Genomic DNA, 20383 nt, shown 5'->3' on the forward strand with positions numbered 1-20383 from the left:
TCTTATTTTGAAGACACAGTTTATAAGTTCAGGCACTTTTTACCAATAATAGACCTTGAGTTAGTATATTTGAAATTATCCTAGTATAATGGTTTACGGGTGGATTACTTGAGGTCGGGTTTGAGAGCAGCCTGGCCAACATGGTGAAACCCCGTCTCTACTAAAAATACAAAAATTAGCTGGGCATGGTGGCAGGCGCCTATAATCCCAGCTACTCAGAAGGTTGAGGCAGGAGAATTACTTGAACCCAGGAGGCAGAGGTTGCAGTGAGCTGAGATGATGCCACTGCACTCCAGCCTGGGTGACAGAGCAAGACCCCATCTCAAATAAAAAAAAAAAAAAAGTCTATATAGGAGGCAATCTTTATAAATCTTTGACTCTAAACTTCAAAAAAAAAGTTGAGGGCCAGGTACGGTGACTCATGCCTATAATCTCAGCATTTTGGGAGGCTGAGGCAGGCGGATCACGGGGTCAGGAGAGTGAGACCATCCTAGCTAACACGATGAAACCACGTCACTAGTAAAAATACAAAAAATTAGCCGGGCGTGGTGGCGGGCGCCTATAGTCCCAGCTACTGGGGAGGCTGAGGCAGGAGAATGGCATGAACCTGGGAGGCAGAGCTTGCAGTGAGCCGAGATCAGCCACTGCACTCTAGCCTGGGCGACAGAGTGAGACTCCATCTCAAAAATAAAAATAAAGTATAAAAGGATATTATACATAGAATTCAAGGGAAATATAAAAAGATAGATACCAAAACCATAATTTTTACCCTAATTAAGAGATTAACTACTTGACAGGACCAAACTAAAAGTATTTGTCATGTGTGAAGCCTATATGTCCAATAAATCCCTGCTATCCCAGAGCATAAAGATAATGTCACTATATAAAACTACATATTAGGTAAATAGCTATAAGCCAAGGCAACTGAGTTAAGAACAGTATCCACTTATATCAGTCATTTATTGATGCCCCCTATGGTTTCATCTTAATGTTATTTTCCTAGAAGTAGTTATGTGAAGGGCCAAATAACAGCATAGAAAAGCACTGCTCAGTGTTTTTCTCTTTTTTGATTGTCAAATTATCAAGCTGTATTAAATATTGTTTTTCAGGTTTCCCTCGAAAGAGAACGACAACATGATCAAACACATGTTCAGAGCCAACTTGAAAAATTGGATCTTCTTGAACAGGAGTATAACAAACTTACCACAATGCAGGCCCTTGCAGAAGTCAGTGCATGTGTCTTTTTATTGTTAACATGTATCAGGGTGGTTTCTTTTTTAATGTTAATTATTTTGTATCACTGGATATTAATAGCATTAAAAGTGATCTTATAATGAAATATATTGGAGTTTTAAAAAGAAAATATAAATTTGGAGAGAATGTTCACATTTTACAATCTTGGTGGGAATTTTTTTTTATAAAAATGTTTGTTAAAAAATTAAATGTTTTTGGCTGGGCGTGGTGGCTCACGCCTGTAATCCCAGCACTTTGGGAGGCCAAGGCGGGTGGATCACCTGAGGTCAGGAGTTCAAGACCAGCCTGACAAACATGGTGAAACCCTGTCTCTACTAAAAATACAAAAATTAGCCGGGCATCGTGGCGCATGCCTGTAATCGCAGCTACTCGGAGGCTGAGACAGGAGAATCGCTTGAAACTGGGAGGTGGAGGTTGTGGTCAGCCGAGATCATGCCATTTCACTCCAGCCAGGGCAACAAGAGCGAAACTCCATCTCAAAAAAAAAAAAAAATTAAATGTTTTTGAGTATCCTTAAGGCTTGCATCACTTGGTTTAAGTTGCTCTCTGAGCTAATTTTAGTTTTAATTATTTCATTTGGGAGATATTTAATACCACTGAGAATAAAGTTCCAGATTTAGCCTCCCTATCCCTATTTACATTCATGCAGTGCTGTGTTCTTTGGCCACAGATTTTACCCGTAATTTTGTCCAGCTACCTCACAGATGATAAATAATTGAACGCAAAAGGAGAGCATCATGGATGCCGTCCAGCTCACAGCCTCCATTACTACAGTGATCTAACCACCTTATATTGAGTAGGATAAAATTTACATGTTCTAGTGCTGCTATATTAAAATTTTACAGACACTTAAGACTTTTTCACCTTTATCCCTTTTGACATTTTTATCACTAGAAAAAAATGCAAGAGTTGGAAGCAAAACTCCATGAAGAAGAACAGGAAAGGAAACGCATGCAAGCTAAGGCAGCTGAGGTAAGTTAAAATGTGAGAAAGTGGGCTCTTCATATTTCTTACTACTTTTTATGTACAAGTAAACTATTACATTTAGGTATCTTACATTATTTATATTTTAGAATAGTCCAATATACAAATTTTCAGATATAGGTTAATGTAGAAAATTATGAACAAGTATTTTTATAGACAGAGTAAAATTTGAACAATTTTTTAGCATGTTTGTAATTGCAGAGTTTCAATCAGCATTTTAAAAAATAACAGACTAAAAAACGTCAGAGACTACACACATAAGAAGGTATGTAATTATGTAAAACTTCTTACGGCCACTATCAGTAATATTTAAAAGCTATCTTTCAGGTACTTCTCTTCTTTGGTGGCCTCAAGATGCCAGGACAGAAGTTGAGGTAGTGGGATGCCCCAGTAGCTATTGACCCAGACCAGTTAACAGAAGCCACCACATGAGGAAAATGACCTCTACTCTCTCCTAGTTTTGGATTTTATCCCATGCAGTGCCACCAGATGGGTGAGGCAGTGTGAATTCACAAAAGCATTGAGTTTATATGTACCAACCAGAACTGCATTTCTAGGAGATATATAGCAAGACTACTGAAGTAAGTCTGACTTACAGACTCAGTAAAATAAAATTGTCATGTTTTTAACTGAAGACATGCTCGTTATGAGCTTATTTGCTCAAATTCCTCCCAGATACTCCCCTGCCCCTTCCAGGGTCTTTTATTTTTATGACATTTGCATGTATCTTTTTTCGTATGAACACAAGAATCAGGTCTCAATTCCAAGGAGTAGAACCTCTGCAGTTCAATCTGTGACCAAAGCCCTACAATGTCTTGGGCTCACTTCATATATGTGGTTACCGGAATATAAAAGTTATCTTTGTTATGTTGTCTATTTCTTCTAGTGCATCTCTAAATTTATTGACTTATTTTCTTTTAAATCTGATATAGTTCCTTCTCAAATATTTACCTTCTGATCAATTTGTAGATTTGTTGTTGTTGTTTTCCCTCAGTGTGCTGAGTTATATAGCCACATGGCTTAATTTTTGACCAACAAAATTTCTTTGCTCATTTTCTCTTTAGGGTTGGCCACTTCACTGTGTTTCCATTTCCATACTTGTAACAAACAAACTTGTGGGTTGTGCTTTATATGCACTGTGGTGTTGAGTACATTATATACGAAATACAAAATTTAGTAAGTTCCTTATTTACTGAATTTTTAAAATAATTTATGGTACTTCTATTTTCTCCTTCATTTAGCAGGCAACACATAGGGACCAAATTAGTTGTTGCTGGTAATATGTTACCAGTAAATATTTTGAGTTGGTGGTGAACATTATTGTACTGAAAGAACAATGAGGGATAGATGTGTGGTTCCAAGTCTAGTGTTGGGCAAGTTATGTAACTATTCAGAGTCTGGATTTTTACCATTGTTAAAGAGTGGTCTGCTGAGGTCAGGAGTTTGAGACCAGCCTGACCAACATGGTGAAACCCTGTCTACTAAAAATACAAAATTGGCCGGGTGTGGTGGTGCATGCCTGTAATCCTAGCTACTTGGGAGGGTGAGGCAGGAGAATCGCTTGAACCTGGGAGGTGGAGGTTGCCGTGAGTTGAGATCACACCACTGCACTGCATCCTGGGCAACAAGAGCAAAACTCTGTCTCAAAAAAGAAAAAAAAGTGTTCTGCATTTTGCACCTTGGTGTTGGTGTGATCAAATGAGAATAAAAAATAATGAAAGTGCTTTAAAATGTTTTAAAACTGTAGCACAGAAATATACAACTGCTGGGAAGAATAAATAAACTGGAAGTTAAAATACTCAAAAAAAGTTCTTGTACACTGTTTACACTCATTGGCATCATAAGTCTTCTAGAGTAGTAATTTCCTGTTCATTGAATTATGTCTAGTTAATTTACTATATATAAAGCAATGTTAGGTGTATTGGGAGTGTATAGATGCTTCCGAGGGTAGAGATTCCTGTATTCCTTTGTCATGGAATAGATTTTTTACCCCAAAGCTGCACTCATGTGGGAAGTATTAGTAATAATCTCAGTATCTGTTTTTATGGAATCCAGTGGTTCTGAATATTTATTCTAGCTCCATTATAATTTCCTGGGGAACTTTTAAAATACTTCAAAATATGAATATCCCCAATCTGGAAGGGCCAAAATCATGAGATCTGGACAGGCGCCTGGCAGTCCAAATTGTCCTCATAAACTGCAGACAGTTTTGGTACATATAGGCAGATTTGAAACAACCACTATTCCAGACAGGTTTTTTTGTGTTTTTTTTTTTTTAAAAAGGAAAGTTGAAAGTTGGCTTAGTGAAAAGAGCAGTCCTTTTTTGAAATTCTTAGTGCTTGTGGAATTTCTACCATGAAGATAGGATATTTTTAAATTAGTATAGTTACTCAGCTTCTAGAGAAAAGGGCTTGGTAACATTTGCCTGATAGCTTCCAGTGTTTTTTGTTTTTTGGTATTTTTTTGGACATAAGTTTTCAATTCCTTTTTCTTATATAGTAAGTGCATGGCTTTTTAGAAAGGGAAGAAATGTATTCTGCTCTTCGGCTGTTTTGTGTCTGGTAATGCAGTAGATGCCGTTTTTGAAAAGAATATATTTAAGCAATGGTTTGGGGTTAGATACATTGCATTTAACTCGTTAGATAGAATTTATGGAGTAACTACAAATACTGGAGATAATGTGTTCCACGCTGAAGAAAGGACAAATTATAACAGAAGGTCAAGATAAAATGAGAGACTGGTATTTATTTAAAATATTTGACAAACGTTGATAGATTGGTTCAAGACATAGTTATACAGCTATAATATGTTTTTCAGTTGGATACTACCATTGGTTTTTACAGGCTTTTTACATGACATATCTGAAATCTGAGTCATAGCTTTTATTTCTACAGCATTAACTTTAGGCTCTCATTTTTCCTAGTTGCAGACTGGTCTAGAAACAAATAGACTTATCTTTGAAGATAAAGCAACTCCACGTGTTCCCAATGCAAGAAGAATTAAAAAAAAGAAATCAAAACCACCAGAAAAGGTGTGAAGACAGAACCAAATCAAGCAAAATGCTGATTACTTGGTATAGTTTATGTCAAAACACCCATAAACTGTGTGGTTACTACAACCTTGAGAGAGTAAATCTTTCATTCTCAGTTTCTTCATTCAGAAGGTGGAGATAAGTAATACCTACTCCTAAATTTTTATCCTGATAGTGAGAAAATATATAAGCATTTTGGAACTACAGAACACCATACAAAATTAGCATTATTAGTACTGCATTATCTTGTGCTCTTACAATGTTTTGTGTATATGTATACTGATTTTCTACTTAGAATGTAACTGTTGTTTTGTCAAGTGCTTTTTTCCCCCCAGCCTTTCCTAGGCTAGGATATATGCTAACAAGTACTATTAGGAGCTGGCTTGTGATCATAATGCCAGCTATAGATAAGGCAAGTAGTAGCCCAGTAGTTAACTGAAGTTTCAAGTTAGTCATGTATAGTCAGTTTTTATTATCATGTGAATAAAATAAAATTGTTTTCCTTTTCTTTTCATTCAGAAAAGTTCTAGGAACTATTTTGGTGCACAACCACATTATAGATTATGCTTGGGTGATATGCCATTTGTAGCTGGGAAGGTGAGTTGGTCAAACTCTGGATTCTTTTTATACAACATTGATCCCTGAATTAAGTCCCTGCATCTGCAAGTATGTCTACAAATGGAAGGAACATTTTTCTGTCCCTTTACCAGTGTGGATCACAGTGATGTGAAAATGAGATGGAGGGAGGTTTTTGGGGATTGGGGAAGCAAGGAAGAGATGGGGAGGATACCTTAAAGTAGATAAAGTATATGTGGAAAGGAAGTGATGAAAGCAGAGACCCTAAGTTGAAGAAGGTGTTGTTTCAGATAGGGGTCAAGGAAATAAGAAATAGTATGTTTGTAGCATTGGATTTTTAGTATCAATCCTGTTGAGTTATATTTAGATATAGGTAGATATTCGAATAAGCATGTAGCACATTCTACTTGTCCTCACATCCAGATCATTTCTAGGACTAATTCTCCAAGAAGCAGTCATACGTACACTTGAATCTTAAGTTTTTCTTCAGCACTTGAATGTAAAGCTATATTGTCATATATCAAGTATTGAGTGAAGTGCCTAAAACTGTGCTAGTTGACACCACTTTATAAGCTCTTTGTGTTGCTGGTGGTTTTATATTTAGATTCCAACTAGATTGTTATTCTGGCATCTTGGGAAGTAAATGTTCTTCTGAATTTTATATTTGTTTATATTTATTTATTTTAAACCCCTAGTAAATTCGCAGTGAAATCATGGGGGATATAATACATTAGTGGTGACAAGCATTTGAAAAAGGTAGAGTTGACCCTTCAACAACATGAGTCTGAACTCTGTGTGAGTCTACTTACAGGCAGATTTTTTTTTTCAATAAGTATCTCGGAAAATTTTTTGGAGATTTTTGGCAATTTGAAAAAACTTGCAAACTATAGCTTAGAAATATCAGAAGTTAAGAAAAAGTTGGTACGTCACGGATGCATAAAATTGACTATGTCAGTACTAGTGCATTTTATCATTTACTATCATAAAATAGGCACAAATCTGTTTTTTTAATTATAATTTATCAAAACGATTTGCACACAGACTATGGGACGCCATTCACAGTCCAGAGAAATGTAAACAGAGATAAAGATGCAGTATTAAATCATAACTGTATAAAATTAACTGTAGTACATACTGTACGACTGATAATTTTGTAGCCACCTTCTGTTGCCATTGTGATGAGCTCAAGGGTTGGGAGTAGTCACTTAAAATGCCACGTGACGCTAATCATCTTCAAATGAGCAGTTCATCTCTCCAGTAAATTGTGTATCACAGTAAAAAGTGTTCTCTAGCAGTTCCATATTTTCCATCATGTTTTGCACAATACAGTAAATAATTTGAATAATATCATAGGACCCATATCAAGTGCTACTAATGATGGTGGAAGTGCTCCTAAGAAGCAGACAAAAGTCATGACATGACAAGAAAAAGTTGCATTGCTTGATATGTACCATAGATTGAGGTCCGCAGCTGCGGTTGTCCACCATTTCAAAATAAATGAATCCAGCTGAAGGCTTGTTGTAAAAAAAAAAAAAAAATGAGCCCAGCATGTTGGGATGCACCTGTAGTCCCAGCTACTCAGGAGGCTGACAAAGGAGGATCACTTTAGCCCAGGAGTTTGAGACTGTAGTAAGCAATGATGGCACCACTATACTGCAGCATAGGCAACAGAGTAAGATCCTCTTAAAATTAAAAAAAAAAAGGAAATTTGTGAATCTACCACTGCAGCTACTCTAGCAGGTACCATAACCTTGTGCTTTTTGCAAAATAGCTTTTTATCTCATTGAAAATGCAGCTTTTATGTGGATGCAGGATTGCTATAAGAAAGGCATACTTATAGACTCTAATACGATTTGAGAAAAAGGAAAGTCATTGTATGACAACTTAAAAGGAAGGTGAGGTATCTAAAGCTGGAGAATTTAATTCCAGCAAAGGATGGCTTGATAATTTTAGAGGTTTGGATTTTAAAATGTCAAGATAGGGGAAGCAGCTTCTGCTGACCAAGAGGCAGCAGATGAGTCCCAAGATACCATTAAGAAAATCATTGAGGAGAAAGGGTATCTTCCTGAACAGGCTTTTAATGCAGACAAAAGTAACCCTATTCTGGAAAAACATGATGCCACGAAGGATATTTATAAGTAAGGAGGAGAAGTCAGCACCAGGATTTAAGGAAAGAGGAGATAGGCTAAATCTACTATTTTGTGAAAACACAATCAGATTTACAATCAGGACTGCCCTTATCTATAAAGCTGCTAATCCCTGAGCCTTCAAGGGGAAATACACCCAACTGCCAGTCTTTGGGTTTACAACAAGAATGCCCCTTTGAGAACCCTTTTTCTAAACTGGATTTAGAAAAAGCATTGATCCATCAATGCTTTGTCCCTGAAGTCAGGAAGTAATTTGCCAGTAAGAGACTGCCTTTTAAAGTCTTTTTAATACTAGGCATTGCCCCTAGCTACCCAGGAGCATGGAAGTTCAACACCAAAGGCATGGAAGTAGTCTACTTGGCCCTAAACACAATGTGTCTAATTCAGCCTCTAGATGAGGGAGCATAAGGACCTCTAAGGCACATTACATACACTATAAAAAGGGTTCTTAATGCTGTGGAAGAGAACTTCAGAGAGAACATTATGAGAGTCTGGAAGGATTACAGTTGAAGATGATGCCATCATTTTTATAGAAAAAGTCATGAAAGCCATCAAGCCTGAAATAATAAATTCCTGTTGGAGAAAACTCTCCAGGTGATGTGCATGATTTCACAGGATTTATGACAAAGCCAATCATGAAAGAGATTGTAGATATGGCAAAAAAGGTTGGAGGTGAAGGATTTCAAGATATGAATCTTGGAGAAATTAAAGAGTCAGTAGACACCATGATAGAGGAATTAACAGAAGATGACTGGGATGGATACGAGTGCTTTCAAACCAGTGCCACAAGATGAAGAAGACAACACAGAAGTAATGTCAGAAAACAAGTTGACATTAGATAATCTGGCAGAAGGGTTCTAATTATTCAAGACTGCTTTTGACTTTTTTTTTTTTTTTTTGAGACAGAGTCTCGCTCTGTCACTCAGGCTGGAGTGCAATGGCACGATCTCGGCTCACTGCAACCTCTGCCTCCTGGGTTCAAGCAGTTCTCCCACCTCAGCCTCCCAAGTACCTGGGACAACAGGCACGCGCCACCATGCCTGGCTAATTTTTGTATTTTTTTAGTAGAGACAGGGTTTCTCCATGTTGGCCAGGCTGGTCTCGAAATCCTGACCTTAGGTGATCCACCCGCCTCAGCCTCCCAAAGTGCTGGGATTACAGGCATGAGCCACTGCGCCCAGCCTGCTTTTGACTTTTACGACATCGACCCTTCTGTGATACATCACTGAAACTAAAGCAAATGGTGGAAGAAGAATTGGTATCTCATAGAAACATTTTTAGAGAAATGAAAAAGCAGAAAAGTCAAGACAAATTATAGTGTATTTCTGTAAAGTTACACAGAATGTGCTAGCCTCTCCTGCCTCCCCCTCCATCTCTTCTGCCTCTGCCACTCCTGAGACAGCAAGACCAACCCTACCCTTCTGCCTGCTCAACAGTGAAGATAATGGGGATGAAGGCCTGTATGGTGATCCAGTTAATGAATAGTAAATATACTTTCTCTTCCTTAGGATTTTCTTAATATTTTCTTCTACTTTTAGAATATTGTTTATAATACATAAAACATAATATAAATGCTTCCAGTCAATAGCAGGCTGTTAGCTACATTTTAGGGCAAAATTTATTATAGTTCTCAGTTACATAAGTGGGAGCTGAATGATCAGAACACATGGACACGTAGTGGGGAACAACATACACTGGAGCCTGTTTGGTGGGGGAGTTGGTCAATGGGGAGGGAGAGCATCAGGAAGAGTACCTAATGGATGCTGGGGTTAATACCTAGGTGATGGGTTGATCTGTGCAGCAAACCACCATGGCACACATTTACCTATATAACAAACCTGCGCATGTACCCCAGAACTTAAAAGTTGTAGGAAAAATAGTTTCATTATGGCAGAGTTTTGACTGCATGGGTGGTCGGTGCCCCTAACCCCTCCATTGTTCAAGGGTCAAGTGCATATTAATATAATCAGAAAAATAACAGGAATGAGAATTTTTTAAGTTATTGCATATTGAAAGTGTAGTCATAGGCAATTAGTATACTAAATATATATTACAAGTTACGAGCAAAATAGTGGTTACGTCGATTGATTTTTGAATAGTGGACCAGCCTTGCATTGATGTAATAAACTCCCACTTGGATGTGATACATAATACTGCTGCATTCACTTTGCTAGCTAACAATAGAAACTAAGATTAGAAGGAAAGCATATGTTTAGCGTAGCATGGTGGTTCCAAATCTGGCTAATCAAAATCAACTGGAGGACCTGAAAACACAAATTTCCAAACCCTAACTCTGCAGTGCGTTTGGTGTGCTGCCTAGGAACCTGCATTTTAAATATGCTTTCTAATAATATTTATGGAGCCAAGTAAGCCCAGCCATCTATTTATAAAGTGGAATAGTACATTGAGATTGTTGGTTTAGTGTTTAAAACAAAAACAAAATATCTTTGAGAAGTCTATCAGGTTTTTCTTACACATGTGATAGAAATGTATTTAGTGCTTCCTATTATTCCAGGATACAGAAATGAACAATAGTCTCTACCACCTGGATGTACACTGTTTAATAGGTGAAATAGATATGTAAAAGCAATTAAAATATGATAAATGCTATGAGAGAGATGTAAAAAGTGTTATAGGCGATCTGAGAATGGACTGATTGATTACCTGGCAGTTTTAAGGAAGCCTTTAAAAATAATATATTTGAACTGGGTTTTAAAGAATGATATAAATGTTGCTAACACACCAAAAAAATGTCATCTGCAAATATGGTTTGTTCACAAAATGGAGAGAAGTGGAGGATGACAGGACATGAGGCTAAGAAATGTAGGTTGCAGCTCAATTACGTGTATGTAGGGTCTTATTTTCCATTCTGAAACATAGTGGATTTATATAAAAGGATTTCAAATAGAAGAACATCATGATCAGAATAATTTTAGGATTTATATACTCTACTTTGGGGGGTGGAGAGTTCTTTTTACGTAGGCTTGGGGAATAGAAAGTGGTGTAGAGAATATAACTTCAATTACTTCTTTCATCATTTTTCTTCCTTTAGTCCACAAGCCCTAGCCATGCCGTGGTAGCCAATGTTCAGCTTGTCTTGCATCTAATGAAGCAACACAGTAAAGCTTTGTGCAATGATCGAGTCATCAACAGTATTCCTTTGGCAAAGCAAGTATCTTCACGAGGTGGTAAAAGTAAGAAGTTGTCAGTAACACCTCCCTCCTCCAACGGTATTAATGAGGAGTTATCAGAAGTCTTACAGACTTTACAGGATGAATTTGGGCAAATGAGCTTGTAAGTTTTTTTTTTTTTTTTCCATTCAGTTTAGCTCTAAAACCTCATTTTTTTAAAACGTGTTGACTTTATTAATCTTACTTTCCTTTGTTCAGCAAGTATGGTTGAGCACAATTCTTATACCAACCAAGTTACTAGGACTTTAACAAATACAACTAATAAGGGTAAAATCTCTCTCTTTTTAAATACTGTTAAATGTTTTGAAGACCAAGGTTTATATTTAAGTTTTATTTCTTTGAGAACTTACGATATACAGTCATGCATCACTGAATGACAAAGATGTGCTCTGAGAAATACATCATTAGGCGATTTTCTTTTCCTTGTGCTAACATAAGAGTGTGCTAAGCTTATAGCTTATTGCTTATAGGCTACAAACCTATACAGCATGTTACTCTACTACTAAATACTATAAGCAATTGTAACACAATGGTAAGTATTTGTGTATATAAACATATCTAGGTACAGTAAAAATATGATACTAAAGTCTTATGGGACCACTGTTTTATATGTGGTCTGTTGTTTACTACATCATTATCTGGCACCTGACATTACATTCATTTTAGCTAAACTTAACTGATAAGTTAAGACATGAGTGTTTGAAGAGCAAGATTCATCTGTAGACTTTCCTTTACATACACAATACTCTTTTGGGGAAAATAAGAATATAAAGAACCTTGAAATTAAGAACTCTTGCATTTCCCTCCGGTGCCTTTCTTGAACTTTTAAATTCATATTTTGAATTAAAAATTTCTTGATCTAGGCTAGGCACGGTGGCTCATACCTGTAATCCCAGCACTTTGGGAGGCCGAAGTGGGCATATCACATCCTGGCTAACAGGGTGAAAACCCATCTGTACTAAAAATACAAAAAATTGGCCGGGCATGGTGGCAGGCACCTGTAGTCCCAGCTACTCGGGGGGCTGAGGCAGGAGAATGGCATCAACCTGGGAGGCGGAGCTTGCTGTGAGCCGAGATCGTGCTGCTGCACTCCAGCCTGGGCGACAGAGCAAGACACTGTCTCAAAAAAAAAAAAAAAAAAAATTCTTGCTCTCTTCAAAAAATGGAGTCATTTTTTAAACACCTGGAGCAGTAACCCATAATGAAGGTATAATAGATCTAACCATGAAACACAGAAAACTTAACCACGTTCTACTTCTGCTTTGCATATAGTGATCACCAGCAGCTTGCAAAACTTATCCAGGAGTCGCCAACCGTTGAACTGAAAGACAAGTTAGAGTGTGAATTGGAGGCATTAGTGGGAAGGATGGAAGCAAAAGCCAACCAAATAACTAAAGTTCGAAAATACCAAGCCCAGGTAACTCAGTTTTCCTTCACTCAAGTTTCTAATAATTAAGAAAAAAAAATACACTTTAATTCAAATATTAAATGATGACACTAAGTGTATCATAGATAAATATCTACAGGAGATACTTCTTTACTGAAGACGTTTGTTCATTGAGAATTGGTAAGTGGATTAAGAAAGAAGACACTTTTAGTCACTTAGCATATTCATCTAAGAAACATCTTTCAAATACTGAATATATTTAATATTCTTTATGAATAGGCTTTAACTTCTTTGATGAATTTAAATCTGAGTTTATCCAAGTAAGTTTTTTTTAAAAGCACCTGCAAAATTCTGTTTCCAAAGGAATAAGTCATACATTAAATATGTGAAATATATTTATGTTACTAATCATTTTGTATCAGCCAACAATGTAGTACTACCAGATGCAGTGGTGACGTCACACTCAAGGGTTTTCAACCAGAGAGAAACATGATTCATGTATTTAAGAGATTACTGTAGTGACTAGGGGTAGGGTGATGGGATCAAGGCAGAGAGGCTGAGAGATCAGCTATAGATGTATCAGAGGTGGTCAGCAAGACAGTAGTTGGGTTTGGGCAGAGGTAAACAGATTTGAGGTATGTTTTGGAAGTAAAAAAAATATTGGGGTTACTTGCTGCTGGGTATCATGTAGAAGGACAGGGAGTTAGGCAGGATGGTGATTCCACTGACTAAAATGGAGAAAGCTGCGAAGTTCAGAGAGCAGAACAGGTTTGTTGACTGTTGATTGGCAGCCATATGATAGACACACAGTGCCAAGTGCTCTGAGTATATCTTCTCATTTAATTTTCACAAAAGGCTTCTGAAGTGGGTATATTCTCATATTATAGATGAGGGAGATGCTAGGCCACATTTTCTGGGAAGTATGCATATATCCTCCGTGAAATTAAATAACTTGCCCAAGTACCAGCTCACTGGGAAATGGCAGAGCTGGGATGAAACTAGCCTTTTCAACTCTAAAACTTGGGCTGTTTTTTCAAAGTTCATGTATGAAAAAGAAATACAAGCAACTTATTCCTATAGGAGTAAGGAGTAATGGTCTAATTTGTTGCTTATACTAATTAGACTTATTCTATTGGAACACCAACATGCCAGCATCAGTTTGGCTAAAGTAAAAATAAAGCTCCCCTATTTAAAATTATTCTAAAAATAATGGAACAAAAATAAAATTCTTTTCATAGTATTAATACATTACCAATTACATCTGTTCATCCATCTGGAAATTGCTTCTTTGCCTCCTCAGACTAGTTTCTAGAGTGTCTTTCTCCTCTTCTCCCATTTGTGAAAATCCTTCTTGTTCTTCTTTTCTCTGATTTTTTGCCTCCTCCATGAGTCTTTGCTTCAACTCACCTTGTTTCTCACTCACCCTGTTCTGTACTTTGGCAATATTGCCTTAATTTAGGACAACCAGAATTTGTTTATTTGTTTGTATATTGTTTTATATATATATTTAAGCATATATTTATTTATATTAATATTTAAGTGTTAAATGACTAGTGCAGTAGATTTTGAAGTCTTTAAAAGAAAGCCTAGAATGTATTATTTGAGTTTCAGTTAGCATGAGAGTTAACCAAAAAAAGGTACTCTTTTGTACTTTTTGTTGTCAGAAAAAAAATATTTTCATTAAATTCTCCTTTTCCTTCCTGCCTTGGTTATTTGGTATAGCTGGAGAAACAGAAGTTAGAGAAGCAGAAGAAGGAATTAAAAGCTACCAAAAAGACTCTTGAAGAAGGAAACAGCAGCAGCCGTTCTGGAATCACAGGGACCACAAATAAGAAAGATTTTACCAAACTGAGACCTGGAGAAAAAAGGAGAAAAAATCTTCAGTTATTGAAGGACATGCAAAGCATACAGAATTCATTACAAAGCAGTAGTTTGTGTTGGGATTACTGACTCATAACCAGGTCAGAAATTTTATTCAGATAATCTGTACCTCATCAATCAGATGATGACAATTTACTTCCCAGGTCTCATACTCACTTATGTTGGAATTAATTATAGCAGGTGTTAAGGGACCCAGGCTTCATTACACAGGCTTTTCATGTATGCAGGATGACTCAATGTTAAAGCATTTAAATGGAAACCAGGGGAGTTTTAAAGCCCCAGAAACCACACATAATCTTGTTTTGTTGAGATGAGTTTGCTGTACTGATATATTGCACTTTGTAAACAGATTACCAGTTTTTTACCTGTGGGTGTGATTTTTTAAAATCGTTCTTTATATATAATTAAAATTAGGTTTAAATTTTCAAAATATGAGACTATGCTACAGGCAGTGCTTGCTTGAAAAGTCTCATTTTTAAATCTCCCTGGCATGAAGTGCCCACTTCCCCTTTCTAAAGCAACCATTAAACATACTTTGTTTCTACTATTGGTGGAGTTTTTCTATATTTAAAAATATATATATATTTCAGAGGATTTTTATTTTGCTTTTTGGCATTTCAGACTTTGATCAGTATTAAGTGCACTTGTATTGCTTTTTAATCTGTTAATTTTTTAAAGACCCAAGCAGTCATTTTGAGTTATAGCTATAAAAATTATAAAAGGATTTTTGAAAGTATAAACAAATTGTCAGTGAAATAAATGAGATTTTGGAATAAAGTGAGAATGGGAGAAGGGATATGTTGTGAGCATATACCTTCACAGTTCTTAATACCTGTTTTGTAATAATGATATTCAGTCAAGGCATTATGGTTTTTAATCTTGAAACTTAGAGAACCCTTTGAATATTTGCTTTTACTGGTGTACAGTATGAGTGGAATATGAACTGTACACATAATTATCATGTTGATATAAATCATAATTTAAACTAGATCAAGACATGTTTACCTTTTATAAATTTAAAGTCAATAAAGCACCTTTTTAAAGGAAACACTGCAACTTTCCTTAACAGCCTGTTAATAAAGGCTTTGTGATAAGCTCTCAAAAAATGCATTTCTAAATAGGACATCAATGTATTGATGAAGAGAAGAAACTAGTACTTAGTTGCCATACTCATGTTTACATAGAAAGAGAGCCCAAGAATATTAGATTTCCTCATGATACAAGATACTACAGTAACAGGCTTTAATTTAGGATCCTTAAATAGATTTTGGGGTATTATTTGTGACTCTCCTGAAATTGTAAACTTGTGCTTCTATGTCCAGTTTTCTAATGAGTAGGTTCGTAGCTTGATCGAATTAATAATTGTGAGCCCATAGACACAAGGGAAGTGAGAAACAGTGCTTTGGTGACATGATAAATATATGTGTCAACCACCATTTCAACTATTAAAAACTCCTGTTATCTCCTTGTTTGAATTTCAGGTCATTAAATTGTATAACCATCATTTGAATTGTAGTGGCTCTGAGTCCTAATTAGGAAAATGGTGATTGAATGATGCTAAATCCCACCCCATTTCTCAGCTAGGATTCAAACTGAACTACTCCAGCTTTTTGTACTGTCAGGTGAGAAGTGAAAAAATACTGCTTCCGTTTTATCTGCAAGTTTACAGTAGAGGAATGTGTCATCCATCCACTTACGTTGTAACAGAGCTTTATTGCAATTCATTTCAAGTAAGGTTATGTTTACAGACTTGTGGTAGACATGTGAATTGTTCATTCCAACATAATGTGAATTGCAGTGGTAGTAGCCGTATACACAGTGCTATGGGGGCACAGAGGAAGGTGGGGATATGTCAGAGAAGACAGTCGTGAATCAGATAACTTCCCAGAGGAAGAGATGATGCCTAAGCTCTAGAAAATAGGAATTAGTCACAAGGGAGAACAGTTGTTCCAGGTGCACAAGATTAGACTGAACAAAAGTGGGGAGGCAGGAATCTGCAGATTACATGAGGCTGTTGTGAACAGCAGAGTAGCATTGGTACGTAAAAGTTGAGGTATGCAGAGACTAGGTCGAAGGAGGCTGAGGAGCTTCAACTTAATCATACTGGTCTGTAAATTTTGTAACCCTAATCAAAAAGGGAAAAAATTACACCTGCACAACCAATAAACATACAAAGTTATGAAACATGTAACTGTCAATTCAAATATTTAAGTTTTGCTTGTGTAAATATATAAAAAGGGCTAGTATTCCTCCTCCCTCCCTTCCACACACACCAGTGGTATATATTAAATGCTCAAGTGCATGTACTCCATATTGCAGACTTCTGCAGAAGGTGAGGGGAACCACTGGAAGGTTCTCAGCAGAGAAGTGGTAGGGTTGCAATTAGATTTCCCTGGCTTTTGATTTGAATTTGAAGTGGATGCAAGTATGTTAAGACTAGAAGCTTTAAATTCTTGATCTTTTCAGCCATTCTACATTCTTCTATGTGGTATCAGGCCAAGATAACCAAGGTTTAAATGAGGAAAATGGCAGATGCATTTGTGAAATACTTGGAGTAGAAAACTTAATTTTTAATTACTGATTTGCTAGCCACTTAAATACTCTGTTAAAAAGCTTATATTTCACACAATTACCAAAGAAATCATTTTGGTACCAATTTTGCTAAATTGGATATACTAATAGAAACTATAGTTCCTCACTGCAAGACCAAGATGGAGGCTAAGGTTCAGACTCCCTGTATAGTGAATTAGTGAGTGGAAAAACGCTCTATATTTTAATTGTTTGATTTGGGTGTTGGTTAAGGAAAAATGGGTACAAATTGAACATTTTCATCTGGGGTGCATATTCCTCCAATAATTTCCAAATATTTCTGGGGAAAAAAAAGAAACAGCAACTTTGGACAAGAACAAAGTTTAAAAGTCAGTTGGAATTTCTTTTAATTAAAAGACCAAGGGGACAAGAAGCTCCTTTGTTACAGTACATTACATATGGCTCTTATGTAGAATAAAATAGACATCAGAGTCAAATGTTTCTACCAGCACCAAACTCTTACTTGTAGCAGGTGAACAGTGAAGCAAGATTTCTTTTACTGGTTTTGAGATTGTAATACATCTTTTACATGCAGTGTGTTCTTTGGTAGACTTAATCGTTGAGTGGAATTACAGAATTTGCAAAGGAAAAAAATGTAAAATTTGAGCACAGTACTTCTCACCATAAGCTATTTATACAGACTTCAGAAAAAAATGTCAATCCTAGTTAAGATTTTTAAATACTTCTTAAAAACTTGCCAATTAGCTTCTGTGTGTTCAGACACACAAGACAAGTAAAATACACTGTAGTAAATAATTAGTTTTTAAAATATCTTCCATGATGTTTCTGGTAATTGGGCTAATCTGAAGGGCATGGAATTCTTTGAACTCCTGTATGGCTACTTTCTCCCCTTCATTTTCCCCCAAGCACATCTGTAAGGCCTCCCATTTTGGATCAACCTGCTAATATGTCTTAAGTATGTAAATAATGACGGCAATAATTTTCAACTACTACCACACTGTAGCACTGTAGTATCTTCAACACTTTGCCTTTTACTATATGAAGAATATGGAAGTTGAAAAGTGATCAAGGTAAATCAATTACTGCAAAAAAGAAAAACCTAGAATGGAGAAAGGGATATCAAATGATTTTGATCTGTCATGACATCAAGGCCCAATATATGTGATGCCACAGAATTTCAGTGTTGGTTTGAAAACTGATGTTCCTCTGCACAGTGAGCACAGAGTGTATTTCTAAAATGGTTTTAATATTACCAGATGCCAAAAATTTGTAACAGCATTTGCCTTTTAATAGAAACTTGTTCCCACTGTGGATCCAGGATTGAAGTATTTTAATATTCTTTGGATACTTAAAAGATTAGTATCATAATCATGTAATTACATATGGAGTTATTTCACTTAAGCCACCTGCACTGCTACAGTTCTAAACTCATCCTAGAGAGATTTAAAATAAATAAAGTGACTGAACTTTCTCTCATAGATGGGTTCTAAATTCCGAAGACTTTCTACTCATAGAGCTGCCAGTGTAATCAAGAGTGTATAGCAATGATGCCCCTGATCTTACAATCCTTTATACAACAGTTTGGACAGGAGTGACACACTGTGCAGGAGAGCTGGCTCTCTCTGAGGATGAGGTTGAGCGGTTAGAAATCTCTCTCTGTAGTTCCTCTACTTTTTTCTGAAGCTCTGCTCGTTTAGCAAGAAGTTCTTTGTATCTGTTGTGAATAGGTTCCTGCAAGAGCAAAACAAAATATTCAACTAGGCAATCCTGACCAAAGCCAGGTCAAATCATTCCCTAAATGTTGCAGTGTATGTTTTTTCAGCTATTGGAACCAATGGTACCTTTCCAGCCCATCAGTGAAATTAAATACAGGGACTATGGACACCACTAATCTTTTCACTGGCTTTCCCAGTGCCCCTGAGTATTTCCAAAGAATACCTTGCTGTGTAGGTGCTCCTGAAACTGGTACTTTTCCAAATACAACAAATAATTAACAAGACAATTAAAAGACAGTAGTCAGAAGATACTCTATTATTTACAGGTTTTTAGTCTTAAACAGTTCTAAGTAGTTAATATTCCATAAACATATTCACAGTAGACCAGAATTTTGTTCAGCTTTTAACTTTCCTAAAGCTACTTCTTCAGCTTATTAAAACAAGACCCCCTAGAGGTTATCCAGAGAGAGGAGGGAAGATGGGAGAAAAGAGCAGTGATTTGTCCAATGTCATACAAGCAGTCCTAAGAACCAGGTATACTGATTACCCTGCCCCAGTGTAGTATTTTTCTACTATACAGTTGTAACCATCAATGGGTAAAGAGTAAAGTTTTAAATATGCACAGATAGTCTTTCCAGCTGCTTTTAAGGAGACAAAGTTGCACTTCATGAATGAAAACTCACATTGTATATTGTAAGGCACATACATACCTGTGGTTTCATCCGTGGATTCCACCTTATGTAATATCCCACCCAGAGCTCTAGGTGGCGCATGCTGGCTACTGGATAAAGGACATGATTAGAATAGCTCCCATAGAGAGGATTAGTGAAGTCTTCCAGCTGGCTATTTATGTAAGACCACAGTGACACAGTCCTTTTAGGAAGATTCTGTGGGCAGGAAAAATAGGTAAAGATTCTCCACCACATAAGCCATTTACACTTTAGATGAAATTTGTAAAGAAGTACTTTGTTGTCATTATAAATCTCTTTAGAGGAAGTGGACTTGGAGACTTCAGTGATAAACCAACTTATATTAAGATCAGAGGGCACTGGAAAACAGTCTGCAGTTCCTCAAAGAGATACCATATGACCCAACGATCCCACTCTTGTACATATCCAACAAACAGAAGACATATGTCTGTACAAAAACTTTTATGGATGTTCAAAGCAGCATTATTCATTAACAGCCAAGAAGTGGGAACAACCCAAAAGTCCATCAACTGACGAATGGATAAGTAAAATATATCCACACAATGGAATACTATTCAGCCATAAAAAGAAATGATATAAAATGTATGAACCTTTTAAAGCATATTAAAGGAAAGGAGCTAGACAGAAGGTTTACATATTAAATGATTCCATTTATATGAAATGTCCAGAAGAGGCAAATCTAGAGACAAAAACATTAGTGTTTGGCAGGGGTAAATGGGGAGTGACTATTAACAGGTTTTCTGAGGTGATGAAATGTTCTGAAATGAAAATGTGATGGCTGTACAACTCATATACTAAAAACCAGTCAACTATACACTATCAAAGTGAATTTCATGGTATGCATATTATTATCAATTTAAAAAGTTTTTTTTAAATAATCAATGATTCCTACCCAAGGCTCTCAAAAAATAAAACTATCTTTGAAACTTAGCTATGCTATTTCTAATGAACATTCCT

The 20383-nt window shown here is 36.4% G+C and overlaps 2 protein-coding genes across 15 annotated transcripts in view; one reads left to right on the forward strand and one right to left on the reverse strand.

Moving 5' to 3' along the window:
- CEP57 (centrosomal protein 57) overlaps window positions 1-15961 on the forward strand; it is a 43497-nt gene extending 27536 nt beyond the window's left edge. For 2 of the 6 annotated variants that reach the window (XM_054524961.1, XM_002822371.5), the window contains exons 5-11: window positions 1110-1226; window positions 2149-2226; window positions 5162-5269; window positions 5789-5866; window positions 11045-11286; window positions 12456-12600; window positions 14293-15961. In XM_054524961.1, the coding sequence (XP_054380936.1) occupies window positions 1110-1226; window positions 2149-2226; window positions 5162-5269; window positions 5789-5866; window positions 11045-11286; window positions 12456-12600; window positions 14293-14520 (996 nt within the window). In that variant the 3' untranslated portion in view covers window positions 14521-15961. The remainder of the gene's footprint in view (window positions 1-1109; window positions 1227-2148; window positions 2227-5161; window positions 5270-5788; window positions 5867-11044; window positions 11287-12455; window positions 12601-14292) is intronic. The other 4 variants (XM_054524958.2, XM_054524960.2, XM_054524959.2 and 1 more) reach the window with 4 other exon arrangements.
- A 183-nt stretch (window positions 15962-16144) lies between these two features.
- Window positions 16145-20383, reverse strand: part of MTMR2 (myotubularin related protein 2) — a 94514-nt gene continuing 90275 nt past the window's right edge. For 8 of the 9 annotated variants that reach the window (XM_024254644.2, XM_024254650.2, XM_024254646.2 and 5 more), the window contains 2 exons: window positions 19427-19603; window positions 17371-18732 (listed from right to left, as the gene is read on the reverse strand). In XM_024254644.2, the coding sequence (XP_024110412.1) occupies window positions 18571-18732; window positions 19427-19603 (339 nt within the window). In that variant the 3' untranslated portion in view covers window positions 17371-18570. 9 annotated transcript variants of the gene reach the window in all.

Source organism: Pongo abelii, chromosome 9, assembly GCF_028885655.2.
Source record: "Pongo abelii isolate AG06213 chromosome 9, NHGRI_mPonAbe1-v2.0_pri, whole genome shotgun sequence".
Classification (NCBI taxonomy): Eukaryota; Metazoa; Chordata; class Mammalia; order Primates; family Hominidae; genus Pongo; species Pongo abelii.